General features: G+C 38.7%; 1 protein-coding gene across 1 annotated transcript in view; it reads right to left on the bottom strand.

Moving 5' to 3' along the window:
- Positions 1 to 26,106, bottom strand: part of RNF169 (ring finger protein 169) — a 79,013-nt gene extending 52,907 nt beyond the window's left edge. Inside the window, exon 1 of the mRNA XM_012645595.1 lies at positions 25,599 to 26,106. Within this exon, the coding sequence (XP_012501049.1) occupies positions 25,599 to 26,100 (502 nt within the window). The 5' untranslated portion in view covers positions 26,101 to 26,106. The remainder of the gene's footprint in view (positions 1 to 25,598) is intronic.
- Between the last annotated feature and the right edge of the window lie 886 nt (positions 26,107 to 26,992).

Raw genomic sequence — 26,992 nt, 5'->3', positions numbered from 1 at the left:
AATTTAAAATACTGATAATATACTAGGTCACAATGAAGTTTCGAAAAATTTCAAAGGATTCTTATTATACACACTTTGCTCTTTGATCCTGGCTGCCATTTTCCAAGCCAGTTTTCTAGCTATCTCGTTGGTGATTCTGGGTTACCCAATATTCTTTGTCAATAAATTCCTTTTCTAATTAAATTTACCAAAATAGATTTCTGCTGATCACAACTAACACTGGCTGATTTAATTTTTCACATGGTACTTTGAAATGACCAATAAACCAGTGTCTAGTAAAACTGATAAAAAAAAAAAAAGAACACAAAATAATACTAAGAATAAAATGGGAGACCTAAATACAGATATCAAGGTGAGTTTAAATCTCCAGAAACTATTAAAACAATGTTGTAATGAATGATCTTGCATATATATCATTGTGAATGTCTACAAGTATATCCATAGGATAAAGTGATGGAATCAGAATCTCTGGGTCAAAGGATACTACCAAACTGCCCTTTCTCCATGAAGCCTGTATCAAGTTATAGTCCTACCAGCAAGGCATCAGCACCATTTCCTCACACCTTTTCCAACAGCATGTTGAAACTTTTCAGTTCTGCCAATCTAATAGATGAAATTTCTAATAGATGAAATTATTTTATGAGTGAAATTACTTGTTATATAAGAGTAATTTGCTTTGATATGAAATATATATGCATTTCCTTTATTCCTCCTTCTATTAACATTTTCTTCTTGATTTGCTGAAGCTCTCTCTATATAAGGAAAATTAGCCTTATGTCACAGGAATAGCAATACTTTTCTCAGCTTATTATTTGTATTGACTTTGCTTCCAGCAGTTATTTTTACGTGGTTACATTAATCAAATTTTCTTATATGGCTTCCACATTTTGTATCACATTTGGAAAGACCTTTCTTAGGCCAAGATATAATAACAAATTCCATCATAGTTTCTTCTAGTACAATGCATAAGATTCCTCTCAGATCTACTTTTAAAAATTCTAAATCTTTATTTTTATTTGGGAAGCAACATAATCTTATTCAGGTTTATAAATAAGAGACTAAAAATATTTTAGTGATAGCCTGGTAGAAATAATTTTCACTTACTATTAGAGAATTTGCATTCTCTAAAATGGTTCTTGCTGATATTTGGTACAAAATGTCTCAAGAGCTTACCATCGTCATCTTTTATTTATTTTTTATTTAATTTTTTTATAGACTTAATCTCACTCTGTTGCCCAGGCTAAGAAGGCAGTGGCAGGATCATAGCTCACTGCATCCTCGAACTCCTGGGCTCAAACAATCCTCTCTCCTCATCCTTTGGAGTTGCTGGGGCTATAGGCACATGCCACCACACCCAGCGAATGTTTTTTTTTTTTATTTTTTATTTTTTTAGAAACGGGGGTCCTGCCGTATTGCCCAGGCTGGTCTCCAACTCCTGGGTTCAAGCAGTCCTCCCACCTTAGCCTCTGGAGTAGCTGGGATTGCAGGCGAGAACCACTGCACCAGACTTTCATCTTTTATATACTGTAAATAACATAAAGTTAAAAGCCTGATCCCCAACTAAGCAGCTTCAGAGCCTTGGATAAGTCAGTCTCAACTTCCTTTTCTGTAAAATCAGAATAATACGTATCCTGACAGGCTATTATGAGGATCAAATGAGTGTAATAAGAATGAAAACACTCCGGCCGGGCGAGGTGGCTCACACCTGTAATCCTAGCACTCTGAGAGGCCGAGGTGGGCAGATTGTTTGAGCTCAGGAATTCAAAACCAGCCTGAGCAAGAGCGAGACCCTGTCTCTACTAAATAAAAAGAAATTAATCAGACAACTAAAAATATATAGAAAAAATTAGCTGGGCATGGTGGTGCATGCCTGTGGTCCCAGCTACGCGACAGGCTGAGGCAGGAGGATCGCTTGAGCCCAGGAGTTTGAGGTTGCTGTGAGCTAGGATGACGCCACGGCACCCTAGCCCAGGCAACAAAAGCGAGACTCTTGTCTAAAAAAAAAAAAAAATGAAAACACTCTGTAAACTAATTCAGCCAGTAGAGTGGCATACAGCAGAATTTAAGTATAAAATTATCTCTGGTGTTAGTAGGATAACACTCTTTAAACTGTGGTTTGATTCAATTTATTTCCAAGTACAACTTATAAGAAACAAAGGTAATGATATAACTGCTTTGACAGGTATATTAGATGAAAAGTTAAATTCACCTTGGGATATTTATTAAGAAATCTTAAAGTTCACATAGAAGGCCAAGTAAGAACTCAGTATACTGACTGAAATCTTACTATGCCTCTGACTTATTTGAGAGAAAAAGGTAATGAGCAGGGATAGGAGTGGGGTACGAATTTATATTCACCAAAATTAGTACTGATATAAATCTGCTTAATCTTGGATGTATAATGCTTTAAGTACATGAAATACTAAAAAGTCAAGATCATTTTTTTTGTCCTGACTAGGACTATACTACATTAAATGGTGCCATGCCTAAAAGCTCAAAAATTACATAAAGTACTTCTTGAATACTAAAACAGTTGAGCATAAAATGTTGTGAGTTGGTCCACTGTGACATTAACTTAAACATTTAATCCTATTTCCTACTTTAACAATGCCCTCTAGAAATGCCAAGAAGGAGGCATTTCTCCTTCTTGGAGCAATGGCTGACACCTATAATCCCAGTGCTTTGGGAGGCTGAGGTGGGAGGATCACACCAGCACAAGAGTTTAAAGCTGCAGTGAGCTATGATTGTGCCTGTGAATGGCCATTGCATTCCAGCCTGGGTGGCACAGAAAGACCTCGTCTCTTTAAAAAAAAAAAAAAAATCCCTGTAATAAATAAATAAAAACAGTTAACATTTTTTTTTTTTGAGACAGGGTCTCGCTCTGTTGTCCAGGCTACAGTGCAGTGAGTGGTATGATCACAGTTCACTGTAGCCTCAAACTCCAGAGCTCAAGCAATCCTCCCACCTCAGCCTCCCAAAGTGCAGGGATTACAGGTGTGAGCCACCATGCCTGGCCAAAAACAGCCAACATTTAATGAGAGCACACTACATGCCAAATGTTACATGCACACACATACTGCAGAGAAGAGGTGACATAGCAGGCCTAATTGCCTATCCTTAAAAAAGCCTATTTGCAAGGTTGGTCCCTGGCTGGTGCTTAGGAACTTGGGTTTGAGGTTCCCACCCTGATAAGAGTGGTTCATTGTACTTATACTGTTTGTAGAAACAATATAGTTTATGCTGAACACCTGCGTTCCTGCTGGGAGTCTGAAATTTTGGCACATGTTAGGCAGAGAATGCTTATGTCATCAGCCCATAATAAAAACTCTACACACTAAGTCTCTAACGAGTTTTCCTGGTTGGCAACATTTCACACATTGTCACAACTTCTTGCTGGAGGAATTAAGCATTCCCTCTGTGTCTCCACCAAAAGAAGACTCTGGAAGCTTGCACCTGGTTTCCCGCAGACTTCGCCCCACACGCCTTCTCCCTCTACTGAGTTGGCTCTGTATCCTTTCACTGTAATAAATCACAGCAGGGAGTACAACTATGGGCTGAGGCCTTTAAGTTCCCCTAGTCAATCAGTGAACCTGTAAGTGGTCCTGGGGACCTCCCAACACACACACACACACACACACACACACACACACACACACACACGTCATATCATGGACTTAAAATCTCTTTAGAACTTGGTTTCCATCTGAGAAATAAAGGCAACACATTAGATAACTTCTAAAGTTAATGACTCAGTCATAATACTTTTATTTCACTTTTATTTCCTACTCAATATGTTTCTCTAAATTCTGTAAAACTCCATCAAAGTTTAATACTATGGATAAAATGCTATTTTAGGATTTTAAACTTACACAAGAGTAGTCATAACATCAAAACAATTTTTTTGAACCCTCACAATTGTGGTGTTTCAATCTACTTAGACTAATATGAGAAATAGATCAGAAAAAATGAAAATCTTCCCTTTTAAATAAATCCAAGTCTCTCACAATGTCTCTTAAAGCTGAATGCATGGCCAGGAGCGGTGGCTCACGCCTGTAATCCTAGCACTCTGGGAGGCCAAAGCAGGAGGATCGCTTGAGCTCATGAGTTCAAGACCAGCCTGAGCAAGAGTGAGACCCTGCCTCTACTAAACATAGAAAAATCAGCTGGGCATCGTGGTGTGCACCCATAGTCCCAGCTACTCGGGAGGCTGAGGCAGGAGGATCACTTGAGCCCAGAGTTTGAGGTTGCTGTGAGGTAGGCTGATGCCACGGCACTCTACTCAGGGCAACAGAGTAAGACTCTGTCTCAAAAAAAAAAAAAAAATTAAAGCTGAATGCACAACATGTATGCATTCAATATTATTAATTATACTAAGATATTTATTATTAACCTTTCAGATTCCCTTATTTTTAATAAAGAACTATCACTTACAATAAAATAGTTTGTGTCTGCTGATGTGGGGCTTTACTCTTCTTAATTTCCTCTTTATTTCCTTTGCCTTCCTGAAGTCATATGTCAGCCTCTTCCACCCCAAAAGAGGAAACTGTGGTTGAAATGACAACAACACTACCACAAAAGCAGAGCAACAACGTGTCAAGTCAGAACCAGAAAAGAGAAAAACAACAACTTGCCCTTCCTTCACCTAACAGAAAAGAAACGCTGGAAACTACTTCAGGTGTCATTGAGATGCTGAATATCTTAGCATTTGCAAATGAATCCAATGGTTGAAGTACTTTCTTAATGTCTATCCTCTGACTATTACTATGCTTAATAGGAAGAGAAACTCTCTAAGGATATGATACCCTAAGAATGACACACATTTGTGGCCAGTGACCTAAGCTGAGTATTCCATTTAGTCTAATATGAATTGTAGTAGCTATAGTTCCCTGAAGGTGCTTCTTGAAAAAGGATTTTCTCTGGGGTGTGGTGACTAGTTACTAACAAAGGCAAACAAACAAACAAGATAGACGTTTTGCTAATTGCATCAAACCATCAGGAACAAAGTGTCATTGTCAAAGCATCCACATTCAATGCAAAATTAGAAAAAGAATCTCATTCAACTGTATTGGGAAGATATTATCGTAATAACTCTCAAATCCAAAGGTAATGACCTCTTAGTATCTGAGTGTGCTTGAGTTTTTATCCTTGCAGGTTCAATTTCTTACGACTGCAGCAGAATGAAAAAGAACACTGGACTTACTGAGTCCTAAGACCTAAATCCTAATTTGAAAATTCCCACTTACTAGCTATTTGTCTTTGGACAAAGTAAAAAAAAAATCTTTGCTCTCAAATTTCCTCATCTGTAACTTGGTAACAATTATATAACCATATCTCAGAACTACAGACAAGATAAAATTAATGATGAATTCAAAACCTTGTAAGCTGTTAAGTGTTTGGTGGATTACTTAGCACAACGCAAATATATGTTTATATTAATATCTGCTATAAAATGGTTAACTGAGGACTATTTTCCTTAAACATACAGAAATAATTTTTTGTAATCACAAGAGTTCATGCTATACCACTTATATTTCCATATGACATAAGAGGCCATCTACATGACATGGCCTCTGTCTACCTCTTCAGTTTCATATCACTTCACTCCCTGCCTACTTTACATTACATAGACAGCTTACGTTTCCTGGGCCAAACCATGCTGTTTCTGCCTCCATGCCTGTGCCTGAAATGCCCTTACCTTCCACTCTTACTCTCCACAGGCAAAAAACAACTCATCCTTAAAATTCAGTTTAAATTTCTACAGAGCTTAAGATAATAAAACAAAGCCAAAAGATAAACTTGGAAAAAGTAATATTTGCCACACACATAAGAGGTTAATTTCCATCTCTGTCACCACCACTAACATCATCATGAAGGCTGGCAGATCCTAGGACTCCGGGAGGCTGAGGCAGGAGGATCGCTTGAGCTCAGGAGTTTGAGACCAGCCTGAGCAAGAGCAAGACCCCATCTCTACTACAAATAGGAAAATTAGCCATGCGTCATGGCACACACCTATAGTCCCAGCTACTCAGGAGGCTGAGGCAGGATAATTCCTTGAGTCCAGGAGTTTGCCGTTGCAGTGAGCTACGATGACACCGCTGCATTCTACCTGGGGTGACAGAGCGAGACTCTGTCACAAAAAAAGAAAAAAGAAAAATCTAATGACTGGAAATAACCTAAATGTCATTCAAATAGAGACTGATAAAATAATTAGATGACTGGCACACTATGGTTCTATTTCTATACTGTCTGGTTTTATTCCTGGTCTGGTTTCTTGGTTTACTTGTAGTTTTTGTTAGTATGACATTCGTTGTGTATGAAAAACTGTGCAGGCTCTGGGTGATGTTATGTTCCTACAAAAGATGCACCATGTTCTCTGACAGGCAGTTAGAATGAGGGGAGATCACCTCACAATCCAAAAGGACATGAGCTGACTCAAAGCTGGCTGCAGTCTTCGTAAAAGCCTATAAAGCTCATTCTACCCTGGCTTGTATCCCTCCAAAGGTCCAACTGAGAGTCGGGTGTGTTTACCAAGACTATATTCCTTGAAAGATCATGAACTTTTTGCTTCTTAATACTGAAGAACTGTTAAATCTGCCTTCCTTTTCAGTAGCTTTCTGCAAGGTTTTTTAGCCTTCAACCCTGCCCAGTTTAAGAAGCAGCAAATGCCTCAGAGATAAAAGCAGGTGGAAGAGGGGAGGGAAGGACCTCCCTTCTCTCTGGGATCTTGGCCTCTCAAGTTCTGGTTGCCTTGGCAGCTCTGAACTATAATTTTTGTATCCCCAGCCTCATGAAGAAAGCTCTGCTGACTTTCTGCCTCTTAATAGCTGCAGTCTCCCTTTGCCAAGAATTCACAAATGTCTGAAATCCTGGCTGCCTTGGCAACTTACAATGCCTTCATATAGATTTTTTTTTTTTTTTAATCAGGCTCCTCTAGTCATTCTCAGCAGGAGTTTTTGTCTGCTACATTCTGCTCCATCATAGCCAGAAGCAAAATCTACACACTTCACAAGAACTGAAGACAAGATTTTCATGATGAAACTACGAAACCAAAATCAAGCAAAACCATTTTTTAAAGTATGAGGTGAAGCATATCATAAGGCAAATGTGCACACATTTGAGGAAAGAAAAAAGGATCAACAAGGGCTGAATTAATAAAGACAAGGTTCCTCGGAGAAGGTGAATTATGTTAGGCATCAAGAAAAAGTACTGGCCACTCTAGCCTGGGCAACAGAGTGAGACTCTGTTTAAAAAAAAAAAAAAAAAAAAGGAAGAAAGAAAGAAAGAAAAAGAAAAGAAAAGAAAAAGCACTGGCAAAGAAAAGAAAGCCATTGCTGGCAAAGGAACCACATAAGCAAAGGCAGAAATAAGTATGCTGTGTCAGATATAGTGGGATAGGATAGAGAGCAGTGGGAGGTAATGCCAGAGAGATGAGATGAAAGCAGTTTACGAGAGGGCCTAAACACCAATGCCTAGTACTAGAGCCTGTGTATCATTCTAGAGACAAAAGAATTACATATATATTCCTAAATCTGAATGGTATGGAATAAGAGGCATGAAACTCTTCTCGAACATTAATCTAAAAATGATAATAAGGATGGAACAGAGTTGAGGGCAGGGCAATCAGTTATTGATCTAACGTAGTAATAAAGATGTAAGGTAATAAAGGCCGGGAGCTCACATCTATAATCCTAGCACTGTGGAAGCTCAAGGCAGGAGGATTACTTGAGCCAGGAGTTTGAGACCAGCCTCAGCAAGACCCTGTCTCTGCAAAAAAGAGAAGAATTAGCCAGGCATGGTGGTGCACATCTGCAGTCCCAGCTACTCAGGAGGCTGAGGCAAGAGGATTGCTTGAGCCCAGGACCCTAAGAATGCAGTGAGCTATGATGACACCACTGGACTCCAGCCCCGGATGACAGAGTAAGACTCTGTCTCAAAAAAAAAAAAAAAAAAAAGACAAGGTAATAAGAATGAAAGAAGAATGAAGGAAGAAACGGGCCTAAATAAAAAAAACTGGAAAAACTAGGGAGTATAAAGTAGAGGATAACCAGAGGATAAAGTAGTCTCTAGAGGAGCTAAAATGGTAATAGGACAGAAATAAAGAAGCCAATGAAGAGATCCTACTTGGGTCTTACCCATACTGAAGTTCTGATGAGAAAGGACACTGAAGTACAGATGTCTTGTGAGCAGTTGAATATAGCACTGGAATTAAGGTAAGAGGGTTAAACCTATATATGTTGAGGGTTTCATTTAGAAATGTTATCAAAAGTTGTAAGAGTAGAGATGCTTGAATGAGGCCTCCAAAGGAATAATCAAAGAAAAGCAAAAGAGGACGGCGCACAGAATTTTAGGGGCTTACAAGTCAGGTAAGGGAAGATAAGAAATCAGAAAAGAAGGCAACACAAGAGAAAGAGCCAACACAATTTAAAAAGAAAAAAAAAGCATACTGTTTATGACCAATGGCATGGCAGAGCAATCAAGTCAATTTGGCTAGAAGGAAGTCCTTACTAACAGATCATTTGAAGATGTAAATAGTCACCATAGATTAGGAGGTTAAAGAGGGAATGAGCAGAGAAGAGTATAAAAGTAGAGAACATTCCACACTGAGAGTAGAGAAAGGGATATGATACAAAGGACATGCATGATCCAAGTCCTAAAGAAATTCACAATCTAACAAGAAAAGGAAAAACATACTTGGGTGAAGCAACTATAAAATATCAAAGAGTTACAAAACCAAATACCTAAGTCCTGCACAGAACAGCAAGAGGTGGAAGTATACAATAGTAAAAGAAAGACAATAAATCAAAGTACATCTTCTACGACTAAACATATATTCAGTGCAGAGATACATTGGAAACAAGAGGCCAGTATCCATATTAATCTCAAATTTACCTGCTTATACTACCCACTAAACTTTGAACAACCACTGTCAAATGGAATATGTGAAAGGAGAAATTTTAATTTAAGCACACCGTTTAGAAGCTGAAAGGTAGAACTATGAAGAGTGAACCATAAATGTGTTCTAATATCAAACTAAAGTGTTTTCCATTTTATCTACTATTTTCTGGTTTACTCTTTCTGATACTCCAAGAGTACAGATGATAGCCAAGTACCAACCGTCTTAAACTCACCTACCCACTTGCCCAAGACAAGTAACAATTTACAGGAGGCAATATAAAAAGTGTTTACCTGGGAAGAAGAGGAAGTACACAGAGAAAAAATTAAAAGCTAATAAAATTTAAGATCAAATTTTAAGGCTGCTTACTTGAGTACCATACTTACCCCCACTGAATACTAGTATGGTAAATTTCACTGTGTTTTTAAACAATTCCTTGGCAAAGAACTAATCAAATTAACATGTCACAGCCCACATAACAAGAACTTATAAAATGCTTGTAACTTTTGATCTAATACTTTAATTTCTAGGAATCTATCTAAGAAAGTCATCTGAAATATTTAAAAAATTTACATAAAAATATTTCATTGCAACACTGTTCATAATTGCAAAACAAAAACCAAGAATAATCTAACTGTCCAATACTGAGGGAACAGTTAGACTAATTACAGGTAGTCCATACAATGTACTATTATTCAACCATTAAAATTATATATTTTTTAATACTATGAAATATTGTTTTAATAAGATGAGAAACTATTTAGGTTAAATGAAAGATCCAAGTCACCAAATTAAATATGTCTTATAATCTCAAACATGAAGAAAACATTAAACACAGAAATGACAATAACATGCTGGAAAAAGAAACAGTGATATCACAGAACTTGCAAATGGGAAAAAGAAAATATTAGTGATAACATATCACATTACCATATATCAGTGTGTAAGAATGATGGGAACAGTCACCAGAGATTAGTAGGTTAAAGAGAGAATGAGCAGTGAAGAAGAAGGGAGGTGCTGTGGGAAGAGAAAATACACAAAGAAAAGACATGGGACCCTTTCCCCAATGCATTTATAATGTAGTTTATTAGCTAAGGCTAATTCACAAAAAGTTTAAAAATAGATTTAAATAACTATGGAGATGATGTCAGATGCAATGTCACAAAATAAACAATTGCCAAACGAATCTTACAAACAAACGCTGCAGTAAGAGTCCATTAGGAGAAAGAGAACAGGGCTGGGAAGGAGAGTCAATGCTTTCAGAAGATGAGATGAAGCTGGATCTGGCCTGCTGACTGTAGTTTGCCAACCCCTGGGTTAGAGAAAGACAAATTAAGACAGTCAAGAACAATAGGATTTGCAAAAACAGGTGTCAGACAAGAGTAGGGTCAAAGCAAATAAGGTTCCTCCTTCAATCCAGAAACAGCCCAAACAACAAGTCTTTGTTGTTAATCAACCTACTTTGGATCATCACAGTCAAAGCAAGAAGAGGCACGTGATAAAGGAGGACACAGAATCAAACACAGGTAGAGGCATGCTGCTGAGATGAAGGCCTTGGACCACAACACCTTTTATCCTAGGCAGATCAAGACCATGTAGTTGTCCCCACTACCACATCTGCCTACCATGGTACAAAATCCTTCGGACTTAATTACTGCCCTGTTTGAAGCAAAGAATTATTCAAATAGTTCACAAGGTAGAATGATACCAAAATTAGAAAGAATACAGGATTTGGAAACAGACAGACCTGTATTCAAATCTACCACCTACCAGTATTTATCTTAGCTAAGCCTGTTTCTTCATCCATAAAATGGGAGTAACACCTACTTCAACAGAGTTGCTTACCTCATCTAATCCTCTTGTACCTATCTGGTACAAATTCTGTGTACATTCAATGGTAGCCCAACTGGCCTCCCTGTCTCTCAGACTCTTTGTCTTTCATCTTCCTCCAACATTGCTTCCCTAGTTCTTCATAAAGGAGACCTGACCTATCTCCCTCCTTCTTAATAATTCTTACTGGCTTCCCACTGCCTCCAAGATTTATAAACAGGACCCAATCTACCACTCCAGCCACATCGTCTACCATTCCTTCGACATCCCTTTCCTCTCTAGCCTTTACACATCTCGCTGTTCCTAGATATGCCACACGCTGTCTCCACTAGGACTTTACATATGCCACTTCCTCTTCCCAGAATGATTTTTCTCTTTCTCACTATATGACGATTTTCTACTCATACTTCAAAACTGTTCACTGCCCTCTCCTTTGCAAAGTTTTCCCACTAACCCAGAGAAAATTACGTTTCTTGCAGGCTCTCACAGCATTCTGCACTTATCTTAATTGCAGTAGCATTTGTTACCTGTGTTATAATTACTTGACTCTGGCTCTGACTCCCTAAACTTGAAGATAGGGATGATCTCTAGGTAAGTACATATCTCAGTGTCACTGGCATAAAAAAAAAAAAATTGTTGAATGAACCAATGAGAAAGAATGCTTTAATGCCAGCACCATTTTACACTATGGTCTTTTAAAGAATTTGCTTTCTGAAGGGAGTTGTATTTAATAAAACTTTTCTTTACTGTTAAGGCAAAGGTAAACTTTAATAAAGTCAAAGTCTCATCATTAACTCCAAATTAATGGAGGAGGTTTTATTTTGAGGTTTTATTATAATAGTTTTACATAACTAAACACTAGAAAATTACAAAAGAAATGGCAAAACACAAGGAAGGGAAAATAAGTCCACTGCTATTTAGAAAAATAAAAACCAAAACTGGATATAAGATGTCTTCAAAACAAACAAACAAAAAAAGATGTCTTCAGGTTTAAAAATTCAATTGTGAAGAGAAAGATTGGCTTGATACAGTTCATGCAAAAAATAAAAAAGAGCAATTTTGTTGCCTGCAAATTCAGTATGATCAAGGCCAATACACCCTTTGGCAGCATTAATAAGAATTTAGCACTCAGATGGAAAGACAGTTAAGTCACATTACATGTTGCACTGGTCAGGCATTACTTAAAGTATCAGGTTCAGTTCTGAGTGGCGTATATAAAGATGACCAGAATGGTAAAGGAATCATGACATATAAAGAAAAACTTCTTTTAGAAGTTTTTTAGGAATCTTTTTCCTTCATTAAACATTTACTGAGTGTCTAATACCTTCTGGGTACCATATTAACTGCTGAATACACAAATACATAATCCCTGACCTCAAAGAGCTCAATGTAGTGCCAGAGACAGGCACACAAGAACTGAAATCCAGTGAAATGGCGGATGCACAAGTTCAAGTGGTGGCACAAAGAAAGGAATAATAAAATCCTATTTAAGGGAGAAAAAATTTACAGAGCACTTATGTTTCACTTGGGTCTTAAAAGATGAGTAAAGTTTTCCAGGTAGATAAGAAGGAAGAGTATTCCAGACAGAATAATCATAGGTGACAAATGTCAGAAAGGTTTCAAAATGCATACTGTATTCCAAGAACTCTAAGTAGTGTAATACGACTAGAACTTGGGGGAAGGGAAGAAAAGGACCCAAGAGATGAATTTGAGAAGTTTAACCTAAAAACTTAGAAATAATCATGGTCTTAACATAACCTGAATACTAAAACTAGGAAAGCAGATTTGGATTCACCAAAAATGAAAACTTTCACAGAACTGAGAACCCAGATATAAAACCATCCTCATACAGTCATCTGATTTTTGACAAAGCAGACAAAAACCTACACTGGGGAAAAGAATCCTTATTCAATAAATGCTGCTGGGAAACCTGGATGGCCACATGTGGAAGACTGAAACAGGATCTGCACCTTTCACCTCACAAAAATCAACTCATGGTGGATAACAGACTTAAACCTAAGGCGTGAAACTATAACAATTTTAGAAGAAAATGTTGGAAAAACTCTTATAGACATTGGCCTAGGCAAAAGAATTTATGAAGAAGACCCCAAAGGCAATCACAGCAACAACAAAAATAAATAAATGGGACCTGATCAAATTAAAAAGCTTCTGCACAGCCAAGGAAACTATCATGAGAGCAAACAGACAACCTACAGAATGGGAGAAAACAGTCACATGTTACACATCCGATAAAGGGCTGATAACTAGAATCTATACAGAACTCAGGAAAATCAGCAAGAAAAAAATCAAACGACCCTATCAAAAAGTGGACAAAGGACATGAACAGAAACTTTTCAAAAGAAGATAGACTAATGGCTAACAAACATATGAAAAAATGCTCAACATTTCTAATCATCAGGGAAATGCAAATCAAAACCACAATGAGATATCACTTATCCCCAGTGAGAATGGCCTTTATCAAAAAGTCCCAAAACAATAAACGTGGGCATGGATGCAGAGAGATAGGAAGATTCATACACTGCTGGTGGGACTGCAAACTAGTGCAACCTCTGTAGAAAGCGATATGGATATATCTCACAGACCTACAAGTAGAACTACCATTTGACCCAGCAATCCCATTACTGGGCATCTACCCAAAAGAACAAAACACATTCTATAAAAAAGACATCTACATTCGAATTCTTACAGCAGCACAATTCGCAATTGCAAAGATGTGGAAACAACCCAAGTGCCCATCAATACATGAGTGGATTAATAAAATGTGGTATATGTATGCCATGGAGTTCTACTCAGCCACAAAAAACAATGGTGATCTAGCACCTCTTGTATTATCCTGGATAGAGCTGGAGACCGTTCTACTAAGTGAAGCACTACATATGCTCACCATCAAATCGGTATTAACTGATCAACACTTAAGTGCATATATGGTAAATTTTCAAATTAAAATTGTCCAAAATAGAGAGCAATGAGTACAAAGTCACCAGAATGAGAGAAGTATCCCTATTCATGTATAAGATCAATACCTCAACTGGTGTCAGATCTCATCTTCCCTCATCTCTTCGTTGACTTAGCTCATTCAGTTTTCTCTGCCGTCTCTGGCACCACCAATTCCTCTCTGCTACGATAATATACAAATCTAACATACAAACATGACTTGACATCACCTATCTTTTTTTTTTTTTTTTTTTTTTTGAGACAGAGTCTCGTTTTGTTGCCCCGGCTAGAGTGAGTGCCATGGCGTCAGCCTAGCTCACAGCAACCTCAAACTCCTGACCTTGAGCGATCCACCCGCCTCGGCCTCCCAGAGTGCTAGGATTACAGGCGTGAGCCACCGCACCTGGCCGACATCACCTATCTTAAAAAGAAAACACTCTTGAGCTCTTGTCCCCACTGCAGGTACTGACCCATTTCTCTGCCCCCTTTACAGCAAATTCCTCCAAAGAGTTATCTATGTATTTTCTGCTTCTGTTTTCTCACTTCTAATTCTCACTTCAACCCATTCTACTAGGTCCTTTGTTTTTTTTTTGTCCCACCACTCTACAAACTGCTTGCTTATTTATTCATTTATGAATGAATGAGACAGAGTCTCACTGTGTCACCCAGGCTGGAATGCAGTGGCATAATCATAGCTCACTCTAACTTCGAACTCCTGGGCTCAAGCAATCCTCCAGCCTCAGCCTTCTGAGTAGCTGGGACTACAGGCGTGAACCACCACACTGGGATAGTTTTTAACTTTTTCTGCAGAAACAGGGACTCACTATGCTGTCCAGACTGGTCTTGAACTCCTGGCCTTAAGCGATCCTCCCGCCTCAGCCTCCCAAAATGCTGGGATTACAGGGATGAGCCACCACACCCAGCCCAAAACAGTTCTTAATAAAGTCACCAAGAAAGACCTCCAACGGACTCTGGGTAGACATACAGTACAGGCACAAAAGAGTTCAAATGGATGAATATAATCTGATAAACAGAATCTTTACTTAGCCTAAGAATTAAAGATATTTAAAATCAAAACAGCTAATACTTGCCTTACTGAAGTTATCAATCTGGGATAAATTGGCTCAGCTTTAGCATATAACTATCTTCATAGTAATACGATCCAATTCCTCCAGAAAACATGAAAAGATAGTGAGATGTTGAAATCTGGCCACCTTGCATTATCTTCATCAGAATGAATAATCAGCAAACATGATTCTTTGCTTTCTTATCTCCATAATAATTGTCTAACACATTGTAATCTAATCTTCTAAAATAGACAGAGGTACCTTTATTAAGTGTAAAAGATAATTTTTCCTTCAACATTCCTCCTTTTTACATTTTTGTTCTCTTCTAGCCCATCCTTTCTGAGAACCCAGTTCAATGCCTTACACAAAGTAGTAACTCTGTAAATGTCTTATCAAATAAACTATAAAACCTAGCACATAGGACGTGGTACAAAATAAATACCATAAACGCTAATTTTCCCTTCTCCAAAACTATCCCACCTTTAAGGAACAGTGCACAAATCTAGTAATTCCCTCATACCCCATATGAACAAGTTTATCTATTTTTTTCTATCCAAAATACTTGCATTTTAAGGGAACCATGAGAATAAGGGACCTGAAGAGAATATTGAATTTCAGATACTACAGGACATATGTGAGTGGTATCCTGAGGCAATAAACCCTTCCCAGTCTCTAAAATCAAAACACTGAAGTGATTTAACATAAATCTGACCCTACATACCAGAGGAAAGTAAAACCACTTTTTTATCCTTGATAGAGCTGGAGCCCATTCTACTAAGTGAGGTATCACAATGGAAAAACAAGCGCTACATGTACTCGCCATCAAATTGGTATTAACTGATCAACACTTATGTGCACATACAGTAGTAACATTCATCAGGTGTCGGGCAGGTGGGAGGGAGGAAGAGGGGATGGGTATATTTACACCTAATAGTTGCATGCAGTGTGCACCGTCTGGGGGATGGACACGCTTGAAGCTCTGACTCGGGTGGGGCAAAGGCAATATATGCAACCTAAACATTTGTACCCTGTAATATGCTGAAATAAAAAAAAACATTTCTTTTACTGATCCTTATGATTAAAAAACTATATATAATATTTTTGCATAGAAAAAAAGTCTGGCAAGAAATAAACAATAGCTGTCTCTGGAGTGAGACAAATAATAATATACAATGTTTTACTTTTTTCATTGTGCTTTTCTTTATTGTTGTTTTCCTATAGCAAATTCCAAATGACTGGCAAACCTCTAAATCTGGGCCTTGCTCTCTAGAAATCCATTTGGCACACTTACTGTAGTAACGAGCTTCTTAACATCCTTTCACAAACATTGTCTTAACACATCTTTGTATCCCCAGCACCTGGCAGAGTGCTTGGCACACAATATGTGGTTTGTGCTCCATAAATGTATACAAAATGAATGAGTGCATATAATAACAGCTAATATTTACTAAGTATTAACATTAGTTCTCTATAAGCACTTTGCAGTTATCATCTCATTTAATCCTCACAACTCTAAATATAGCTTCCTTTCATTATCAATTCCATGAAAGAATAGTCTATATTAGCTGATTCACTTCTTCATTTCTGACTCCTTCTACTGAAATTACTATTTTGGTGTACCTTTTTTATTTATGTAAATGGCACGAAATGATACATATCCTTTTCCAACTTTTCACTTAATATTTTCAAGATTTACCCATGTTGATACATAAAGATCTAGTTCATTCACTGTTAACAGCTGTAGAAACCATAATTTATCCCTTTATCTCTTCCCCTACCAAGGATAATTGTTACTACCTTTTCCAGTCCTACAGTACTATAATGAGCATAATTGTCACACACACACACACACACACACACACACACACGCGCGTTTCCCTTGGGCAGACTCCTGTTAATAGAATGTCTACATGGCAAGGAATATATCTCTTCAATTTTACTAGGTATGGCCAAACCACTCTCCAATGTGACTGTATATCAACTCATACTCCCCCAGCAGTACATAAGTTCCCATTAATTATAATTAAACAGTAATAAATTATAATCTGATGGCATCTCATTGGTTTAATTTGCATCTCCCTGATTGCTAATGATGGTGAACATCATTCCAGAAGTCTATTGTCCTTGTAGTTATCCTCTTCTATGAAATGTCTATTCAAATCCTCTATTTTTCTAAGAAAGCATATGTCATAGTGATATGTAGTTCATATATTTGGGGTAACAATCTTTTGTCAGTTATTTCATTGCAAATACTTTCTCCCAGCCTGTGGTTTTTCTTCTTACTTTATCTCTTATCATTCAGCTTTTAGTTTTAATGTGGTCAAATTATCAATCTTTTCCATGCTTGTTTAAAAAGAATGTATATTGTCTAATTGGTTAAGTGTATGGTTCTACATATGTGTAGTAGATCAAGTTATGCATTGCATTTCTTTTCTTTTAGTGAGCACTCTTAAATTTTTAATATGCATCTGACTTAAAGCCTAAAGTTAATCAATGTCTCTATCCTCCTACTGAACTACTTATATAAACAGAACTTCAGAACTCTGTAACAAGAATTACTTTCCCTCTCAGCTTACACTTTATCCTTGCCAGTATTTCAGTTCCACTTTGGTTTTAGCCCCCCACAAATTAATCATAATTATTTTGTTTTATAGAGCCAATGTTGGCTTAGATTACCTACTAACTTCTTTGTTCATCATGACTTCTTATATCTTACTCACTCCTCTAAATTACATTTCTTTCTTCCTGCAGCACATTCTTTAGGTTTGTAACAGTTCTTTCAGAAACAGTGTGGTAAATTCTCCATATTTTCTTCCAAAAATACCCTCAATCTTGAATAATTTACCTGAGTATTAAATTCAGATCTCTCAACACTGAAGATATTTTTTTTTATTTTTTATTTTTTGTAAGGCCCATCACTTCAGAATTTTTTTTTTTTTTAATGATCTATCTGCAGATTCATCTATGGAAACCTTGTCAGGACTTTTACTTCCTCTAGAAAGACAAGTTTGACAGTCTTGACAATCTTCTCAGTGCTCTGCTGGGGCCGTAGGCTGACCATGGCTGGGCCCATGCAATGGCCTCACTAAACCATCCAATCAGTAGTAGTGGCAGGGGGTGTGTACAAAAGGTAGGGACTTAATGCAAGCTTATGACCTGCATTTACTGGGATTTCCTTGTTCATGAGAATAATTGCAATCCCCGATCCCCATCACTGAATGGGGCTCAATGGGTTACTGGCATCTGCTGGCGAAGGGTAAGCACATGCTAAGCCCGTTAGTGTAGCATGCATGTAGTCCTGGACATCTAAGGGCATCACAGACAAGTTATTGCTCAATCTCGAGTGGCTGAATGCCCCTTGTCCCTCTAAGCAGTTGGGGGACACCCACCGCTCCATGGTAGCTCCATGGTAGCGTAACTAGTGCACGTTAGAGTCTTGTTAGATGTTGGGATTAACCAGACAAATCCCTCTGAAGATACTTGATTTTCTCTGGCCTCTCTTGTTAAGAGATATGTGCTCTCAGTCTGATTGTTGCACTCTGTCTTTTCTTTTTGGTTACATTTAATAGTGCCTTTGGTGTTCTGTAGTTTCACTGCAGTATGTCTAGTTGTGAGTCTAGAAGTTATATAAATCTTCCATGCTTGTTTAAAAAGAATGTATATTTTCTAATTGGTAAGTGTATGGTTCTATGTATGTGTAGATCAAGTTATACATTGTTGTTGTTGCTTTTTTTTGTTGTTAATTCTTGCTAGAGGCTCATGAGTCTTAAACCTAAAGATTCAAGACTTGTTATTAATTCAGAAAAATTCTCAAGTCATCCTCTCTTCCAATTCCACATCTCCTTCATTTTATCTATTTTTCTCCTAGAATTACTATTAGATGTTGGATCTTCTTGATCTGTCCTTTTCATTTCTCTTTGCCTCTTTTGTATTTTCCTTTATTTTAACTTACTGTTTTGCATTCTCAGGAATTTCCTTATATCTATCTCCCATCTTACTGATTTTCTCTTCATCTGTGTAAACTATTTTTTGTTAGTTTTTTTCTTTTTTTAACAGATTTAGGGGGTACTAGTTGAATTCTATTACACGTATATATTGTATGGTGGTCTGTATAAACTATTAACTTAATTCCTGAGCTTTTTAACCTAACTATATTTTTCATTATGTTTAGTTCTTTTTAAAATGTGCCTGTTTCATAAGGTCTTATTCATTTCTTTGGATGTCAACTAATTCTTTAACATCTTTAGTCATTTACAATATGCTAATTTAAATTATCTTTCAAACTGCCATTTTATTATCCCAGTTCTTGGAACTATAATCCTCCTGCTTTTTATATCTGCTGACTCTCATTTTTGGGAGAAAATTATTTCTTCATGTGTTGTCATTTTTAATTATAAGTTCATCTTCAACTGGGCTCATTTCTTCTGCAAGAATCCCTTGTGGTCTGAAGTACAGTAGTACCTCTCAGAGTCTAGTTTTTCCCTTCTCCAAGAGACTCAGGGGTATCACTTAGTTTGGAACCAGTTTTTACACTAATTTCTCAGCATGGGAATACCTGAGCCTTATAATATAAACTCAGATCCCAAATGTGAGCAAGGTATAGATCTTGTGCTTCAATTTCTCAGGGAAATTTTTTTCCCATTTCCTCTTTGCATAGAGCCCAAGGAAAATCAAGACAAGATTTCTTGTTATCTCCTGCGTCAGAGGGAAGATTTTTTTTCTGGCCTACCCTTTCACCTAAAATGCAGCACATCAAGAATCTCAGCTTTCTGCAGAATTCTTCAGTCTGGTTTCTTTTTGCACATGGTGAAAACTCAACCTGCTAAGTATAGAAAACCAGAAACAACCTCTCAACCCACTCCTTCACCCTGCACCAGGGCAACACAGCACGGGCTTAAGGGCTTACAATTTTGGTTTTTAGTTCCATTTTTGTTTCTGGAACCTGGAGATTTTCTTGTCTTTCCTGCGCGTTCAAGAACATATTTAAGGTCAGGTATGGTGGCTCACGCCTGTAAATTCAGCACTTTCGGAGGCTGAGGCAGGAGGACTGCCTGAGCTCAGGAGTTTGAGGTTGCAGTGAGCTATGATAATGTCCCTGCACTCTAGCCCAGGTGACAGAGCAAGATCCTGTCTCAAAAAAAAAGCATTTAAAAGAACTGTTGTTCTTTTTATCCAGCTTTTCTGGATATTTGTAGCTGAGGAGTTTTCAGCTTATTTTAGTTAGCCATCTTATTAAAAAGAGAATTTGGGCTCTCCAGTCCATTTGCTACATATCCTCAAGGGAGTGATCACTCTCAAGTGCAAAGATGAATTCCTCTTTGAAACCCTTCAGTGCATCCTCACTCCTTGGTATGCATGCAAAGTCCAGTATTATCCAGCAACTGCCCATTTCTGCAATTCCACATCCTTTCACTCTCCCATGTACACTCCATGCTCTAACCACGCCTATTTACAATCCCTAGAACTCTCCTTGTTTCATGCTCCTATGCTTTTAAATGTACTGATTTCCCTCTCTCATCTTTATTCTGCACTCATCCACCCAATGAGTACTCATGGTTACATGTCAGTCTTCCACTGAAGCCATTCCAGACCCAACCAAACTAGGTTCTCTTCTTCCTGAAAACAGCTAACATTTATTGAGCTCATTACATGTCAAGCATTGTAATAGCTCATTAGTTTTTAACAACCACCTTATGATATTGTCACTATTACTATCCCCATTTTCCAAATGAAGAAACTAAGAGTGCTCCTTAACACAGAGCTATAAACGGCAGAGCTAGAATTTGAACCCAGGTAGTCTATCTTTAGATCCTCCTCTATTAACCTGCTCTACTAATATATAATACCATATTGCCTTCTATAATTATATCTTGCCTAACAGCTATTACTACATTTATTATACATTTCAATTGTATGTTTACATACCAATCTTCTCAACTACGGTTTGAAACAGAATCACGCTTTACCCCTATTCATAGCCCCAGTGCCCACTACAGAGAAGATCCTCAAATGGTTACTAAATTAATGAACAACTGAAGGTAACATCCCCACAGCCAACACTTTAGTCCAGCCCCCTTCATCTCTTGCCTGCCCCTCACTGGACTCCCTTCCTCCAGTTTCTACTCCCATCTTCCCTCCTCCAACCAATATGTATTGTCTTTATAAATTACATTATGACGATACATTTCACTACTTAAAAATTTGTAAGGGCTCCACACCGTCTGTAGGATAAAGTCCAAAGTTCTTTCAGCATGACATACAATGCCCTTCATGATCTGCCATCTGCAGTCTCTTCTCTACTCCTTCCTCACTCCACTCCCACCTCCTGTTTTACTTTTGCCAGTTAATATCCCAAGCACCTTCTTGGATATCCCAAGCACCTTCATGCCTTTGTACATGCAGGCTCTTCTTCCTGGAATGAACATATCCTCCTCCCTCACCTGGTGAATTCCTACTTTTTTCAATATACAGTTCAAATGCCTTCCTCGGGTTTCCTCCAGATTCCTAAACTGTTAGCATTAAGCATTTACCTCAAGTAACACTTTGTATTGTTATTTGAGTGTGTTTCCCCAACCACACTGTGGAGTCTTAAAGAATGATGACCATGTCTTACTCACCTTTTTTTATTGTATCATCTTGCACAGAGTGTGCCCAAAAAAATGCTCATTAGTGGAATAAAATCTGACAAACATATCCTACATCATGTATTCAAGCAAACTCAGATATAAGTGAATTCGAGGTGGGCAACTCTTCTAAGGTTAACTGGAAGTTAGATGAGGAGGGAGTAGAAATATGAATGAATAAAACACCTCCCAAATTCCTACTGCTCAATCCTGAATTCTATAGACTGGAGCTATTCCCTCAATGATAATTAATGTTTAGTTGGTAGAATACATGGTGAGGTAATCTCACCAAGAGTTTTAAAAAACACATAAGCACAAGGCAAATGTTTCCTGCCTTGCTATAACACATAAGGACACTCTCAAATTCTGGAATACATGTCATTAAGGATAACGGGATGAGTCATTTTATACATTTTAAAACAAATCCCACAGACAAGGGAAATTCTTGTCCTTTTACACTATAATCACATGGTCTCATTATTTATTAGTCCTAAATGTAATTTACGCTACACACACAGCAAACATTGTCTGCCAACTACTTGTTTTTCACAGAAAGAGAAAATTTTTTAAATATATAAATGTTAACCCTAACTGATCAGGGAAGTTGAGATGGGATAAAGAGAAAGGATAAATGAGGCAGCATTCAATGTCTTTTATCTATTCAATTTTTGAAATGCACTTTTAACACCACAAATTAAAAAAAATTTAAACTGTCAATTTAAAAGATTCATCTGCCTTTGTCTAGCTTTTCTCTTCAATGATTACCCATGGTAGAAGAAAAAGAACTGTCCTAAAAAGTAAAAAGGTCTTAGTTTCAAGTTCATAGGCTGTATAATTTAGAATAATCATCCTTGATTTCAAATCAAAAGACTAAATGAATTCTTAAAATTCTTAAGAGGCTTAATTTGTCACGGGATTTGAGGGGCAAAATTGAAGCTTAAGAGTAGCTTTAATGTACAGTTCTAAATCTACCTATGTACACCTGTGTGGTAAATATGTTTTTTAAATCAATAGATCAGGACTGTCTCTAAATTTAGAATATAAGCTCCATGAGAGAGGGATCTTTAATATTTCATTCACTGGTGTTTCCCAAGGCCCTAGAATAGTGCTTGGTACAGAGTAGGCACTCATTACATAATTCCTGAATGTTGCTGAAGATGGTCCAAATATTAAATATGTCAATATCTACAATGAGCTGCAGATCCTCAAAGAACATGAAGCTGAAGTCTGAATTCATCCTGAAATGATCACTGACATAGCCTTCATCAGGTTTCACAAATCAACAAGAACTGATACTATATCAAAAAGCAAACTGACAGTGCATGTAAGAATTAAATAAAACATTTACACAAGAGTCATTAAGGTTCTGAACCTTAAAGCGTACCAAGAAGCTGGCAAAAAAACAAAAAATGTCACCAGTGCAACCAAAATTTTCAACAAGCACAAACTCGTACATTTTTTTCATAGACAAAGTGATTCCAAAAGAGAGACTGGACTTTAACAAAATTTAAACAAGAATTGGAATTTCACTTAAACACCAGTGCATTTACTACAAAATTTCATTTCCATTATTATATAGCTGGCCTGACATTTCCTTTGTCAACTATGCCAAAAGAATACCACTAAGCAATACACTTCTGAATATTCCTAAAATTGCTAATTCTGTTGCTGTCTCCCACTTATAAAAGCAGAATGTAAATATTTAGAAAACTGGTATTTTCAGTTTTCTCTCTCAAAAGCCATCATGAGCATTTCACTGTGAATTAGGCTGTTTCTTTCAGCCCTTGTTTATCTACTATTAATTCATGTAAACCTTTAACTCTCTTCTCTGTTCTGTGCCTCAGTTTTCTCTTCTATAGAATGAAGGATGTGAATTAAAACAATTCTTAGCCTCTTTTTTTTTTGCAACCCTTTGAGAATCTGGTGAATGCAATGTGACCTCTCCATAAAAATACATATACACATTTATATAATGATTTTATAAACAATTATTTATAATAGCAAAAGATAGCAAACAACCAAAATGTCTACCAATAGATGGTTAAGTAAATTACGTTATATCCATTCAATGAAAATCCACATAACATGAGAAGAATGAAGAAATTTTCTGTGTACTGATATGGAAAGACTTCCATCATGTCATGTTAAACAAAAAAATCAGTTACAGAACAGTGTATATAATAGACAACCTTTTGTATGAAAAGGGCAAAAGTAAATACACTTGAATTTTGATGCAGATGCACAAACTGTGGAAGAATAAACAAGAATCTTCAGTGGGAGTAGGAAACTTTTCATTACATACTTCCTTATAGTTTCATTTAAATCATGTGAATGCACTGCCTATTAAAACTTTAAGTTAAGAAATACTATATACAACTGAAAGAGGTTCAGATGACCCATTGAAGCTAAAAGATAATTCCCAAGCCCTAGTTCAGTAATATTTTTCTACACTTCTAAAATCCTTTAGCTGAATAAGCATGTAATTGTATATACTCAATGATTCAACAAGAATATTTAGGAAAAATATTTTTCATTATGATCCTCACACAAACATATGAAGTAACTAGTGGGTACTAAGTGACTCTGTAATAGATCCTAATTCAGAATCTCATCTTAGATAATTTTCCTTAATCAATGGATATACTTTATAACAAAAATTTCTTCAAGGGAAAAAGGTTTGCACAAATCACCAAGCCATAATCCTTCTCATAGTTCAAATTTCAGACATGATATTTCACAGTGGACTCCAAGCTTAGGAAAACAAAATAAAAATCTCTATTGTACTTGACCACATAAATCAACAGCATATTAGGGAGACCACAGCAATACTTATAATTTGACCATATTCTCAGAATTTGAAGCCAATTAAATAGCATATGAGATGAACGCGTGGCATCCACAGATTACATGATATTTGAGAAGACCTTCATCTTTGATTTGAGCAGGAATCAGGTGGAACTGGGTATTCATCCTTAGGCAAGTTACTTAACCTCTCTGGACCTCAGTTTCATCTATAAAACGGGAATAAAAATACCTATCTCATAGGGATGCTGTGAGCTTAAAAGAAGTAACAAGGAACATAGAAAGTAAGATGCAGGTCCCCTCAACTCCAGAAACAAAAGCAAGGTATCCTAGGATAATGACAGGTTTCTCTGACTGCTTGAATCAAAACAGATCGCATCCTGGAACCTGTACTTTCTAGGGACTGCACTTTCACACACAAGCAATGCCTCCTTTTCCAGACTGAAAATAACACATGCCAGAATTCCCAACATAAAAGATGCAAATATCTGGCTTTTCCTGATTTATGTGTCTTGAAAATCTCCGCCCATGTAAGTATTTTTTATCAATGTTATGTTCACTGGGTGTGTCCCAAAAAGAGTCCTAAGTTATAACGCAGTCATGTTTTGTGTTTTAAATAGGGCATTTTCTATCTCAGACCAGAAACAAGGAGTGGCAGGCTGCTAGTGGTAAGAAAGGCAAAGAAGTTCAAGGCAAAAGTCCTGCAACACTTAATTACGATGATGATAGTAGGAAACGGTGTCAAGGAGATAGAAGCAGCCCCTGCCAACCAATCTTTGTTTCCAAAACTTTTAAACCCAACCCAGCTTTTTTGTTGGGCACTACTGGAGCTTATTATCAGTACTATTATAAATATAAACCGTTGTCATTTATTGCTTCCTAATTATGTGCCAGGCTCTGTGCTCACCATGCATTTTTCAAGATTTTATTAAAAGAAATCCTGCACATGTGAGATCATTCTCCCAACCCACTCTGCTCTCAGATCTGAAAAGCTCCCTTTACATCCTCAAATTGAACCTGTCCCCGGAACGCCAGAACCTTCACTCCCCTCAATGACACATTCGGGCCCAGAAGCCACATATCTCCAAGCAATACGACTCCAAGCTCTTTATCCAACACTAAACCAAGCACTTCTCTGATCCTCCAGGGCCCCTCCCCCTCCACACACCAATTCCAACCTGCCCCTAACTTGTTCCAAGAATTGTTTCCCTCCAAACTTCAGACTTACGTAAGGCGCGGGGTCCCCTCACTGCCCCTCCAAATCCAACGTGCCTGTACTCCATTCTGAAGTTCAAAATTCAGAAACACATAGTGCACCTGGGCAGAGCCCGGGTTCCAACCCCACGAGAACTCTCCACCCCCTACCCAGGCCCGGCTGTGGCGCGCTCGGCCTCGGTCCGACCCCAAGAGGAGGAGGGGAAGCTCCACCTGGCTCCGCAGGCGCGGCGCGCGGCTCCTGCTCCGGCCTGGGCCCCGCAGCGGCCGCACCCCCGTCGCGGCGCGGGCGGCAGCGCTCGGGCTGGCTCCGGCGGATGCGTTCGCCCAGCACCTCCGCGTCGGCCTGGCTGTCGTCGCGGGCCCGACGGCGGGCCCAACCCGGGCCTCGGGCGCGGCAGCGCGGGCAACCCGGGCCAGCCGCGTCGGAGGAGCGTTTGGCACAGCCTCGGCACAGCGAGTGGCCGCACGGCAGGGCCGCCGCTTCCCCCGGGGGCTCCAGGCACCCCGCGCAGCCCGACACCTCCGGCCGCGGCGCCGGCGGCGGCTGCAGCAAGGGCGGTGGCAATACCAACAGCGCGGGCCCAGAGGCCGCGCCCTGAGTCCCAGTCTTAGCTGCCGCCATCTCGTCGCAACGTCCCCGCCGGCCCCGCCGACTCAGAGCTGCCGCCGCCGCCGCAGAAGAGGCCCGAGTACTCGGACCTGCTGCCGCCATCTTGTTTCCCGTTTGAAGGGAGAGTCCGTTGCGAGGGAGAAGAGTAGAGGGCGGGGCGGGGCGCGGCGGGCAGCGCTCTCTACATATTCATGAGGGGGCGGGACTCCAGTGAGCCCAGAGGCGGTTCTCCCCGGACCTGGTTGGCGGGAAGGGACAATTCATTAATATTTATTAGTTATTATTTATATATCCGGTCATCAGCCTCTCCCTCCAGTGTCTGCAGTTTCCTCTCTCTGAAGCAAAGGACGCTGAGCACTAAAGAGATTTATTTAGAAATTTTGAGCGATATTAAACTTTAATTACGAAGTAACTATACTTATTTATCCTGCAATGCCTTGATAAGTGAAGCTAAAGTGAGTGGGGAATAGGTGAATTATCCGGAAACCTGCCTTAGTGCTTCATTTAATGTGAGGGCCTGATCGGTGTAGCTGTTGTGCCTGAAACCAGGCCTACCATAGTAACTAACTGCCACAAGTAACAACAGCCTCTTTTTAGTCCTCATCTCCCCATCCTCTCATCCTCTCTCTCTATCCCTTCCTGAAACTCTCCTCGCTTGGCTGCAAAACCACACTTTCCTGTTTTATTCCCAGCCCGTTAGCCCCATCTCAGACTCCTTCCTTGAGCTGTCCACGTGTCTGGGGCTGTAATGTAAGGGTTCCTCTCTAGGCTCAGGCCTCAGCCCCCTTCTCACTCTGCTGCTCGCCTGGTCCAGCTCACACTTTCTTCCCTCTGAAACTCCAAATTGATGTCTGCGGCCCAGACATCCTGAGTCCAGCCCTGTATCCTCAACTGCCTGATGGAAACATCCTCTTGGATGTCTGCATTCCTCATGTACAAAACTAATGTCACTGTCTTCTCCCTCCTTTCAAATCAGGTCTTCTTCTTATTTCCC

Source organism: Propithecus coquereli, unplaced genomic scaffold (genome assembly GCF_000956105.1).
Source record: "Propithecus coquereli isolate 6110/MARCELLA unplaced genomic scaffold, Pcoq_1.0 Scaffold235, whole genome shotgun sequence".
NCBI classification, from domain to species: Eukaryota; Metazoa; Chordata; class Mammalia; order Primates; family Indriidae; genus Propithecus; species Propithecus coquereli.
The sequence above is the reverse complement of the archived record's forward strand: the minus strand, read 5'-3'. Positions and strand labels throughout refer to the sequence as shown.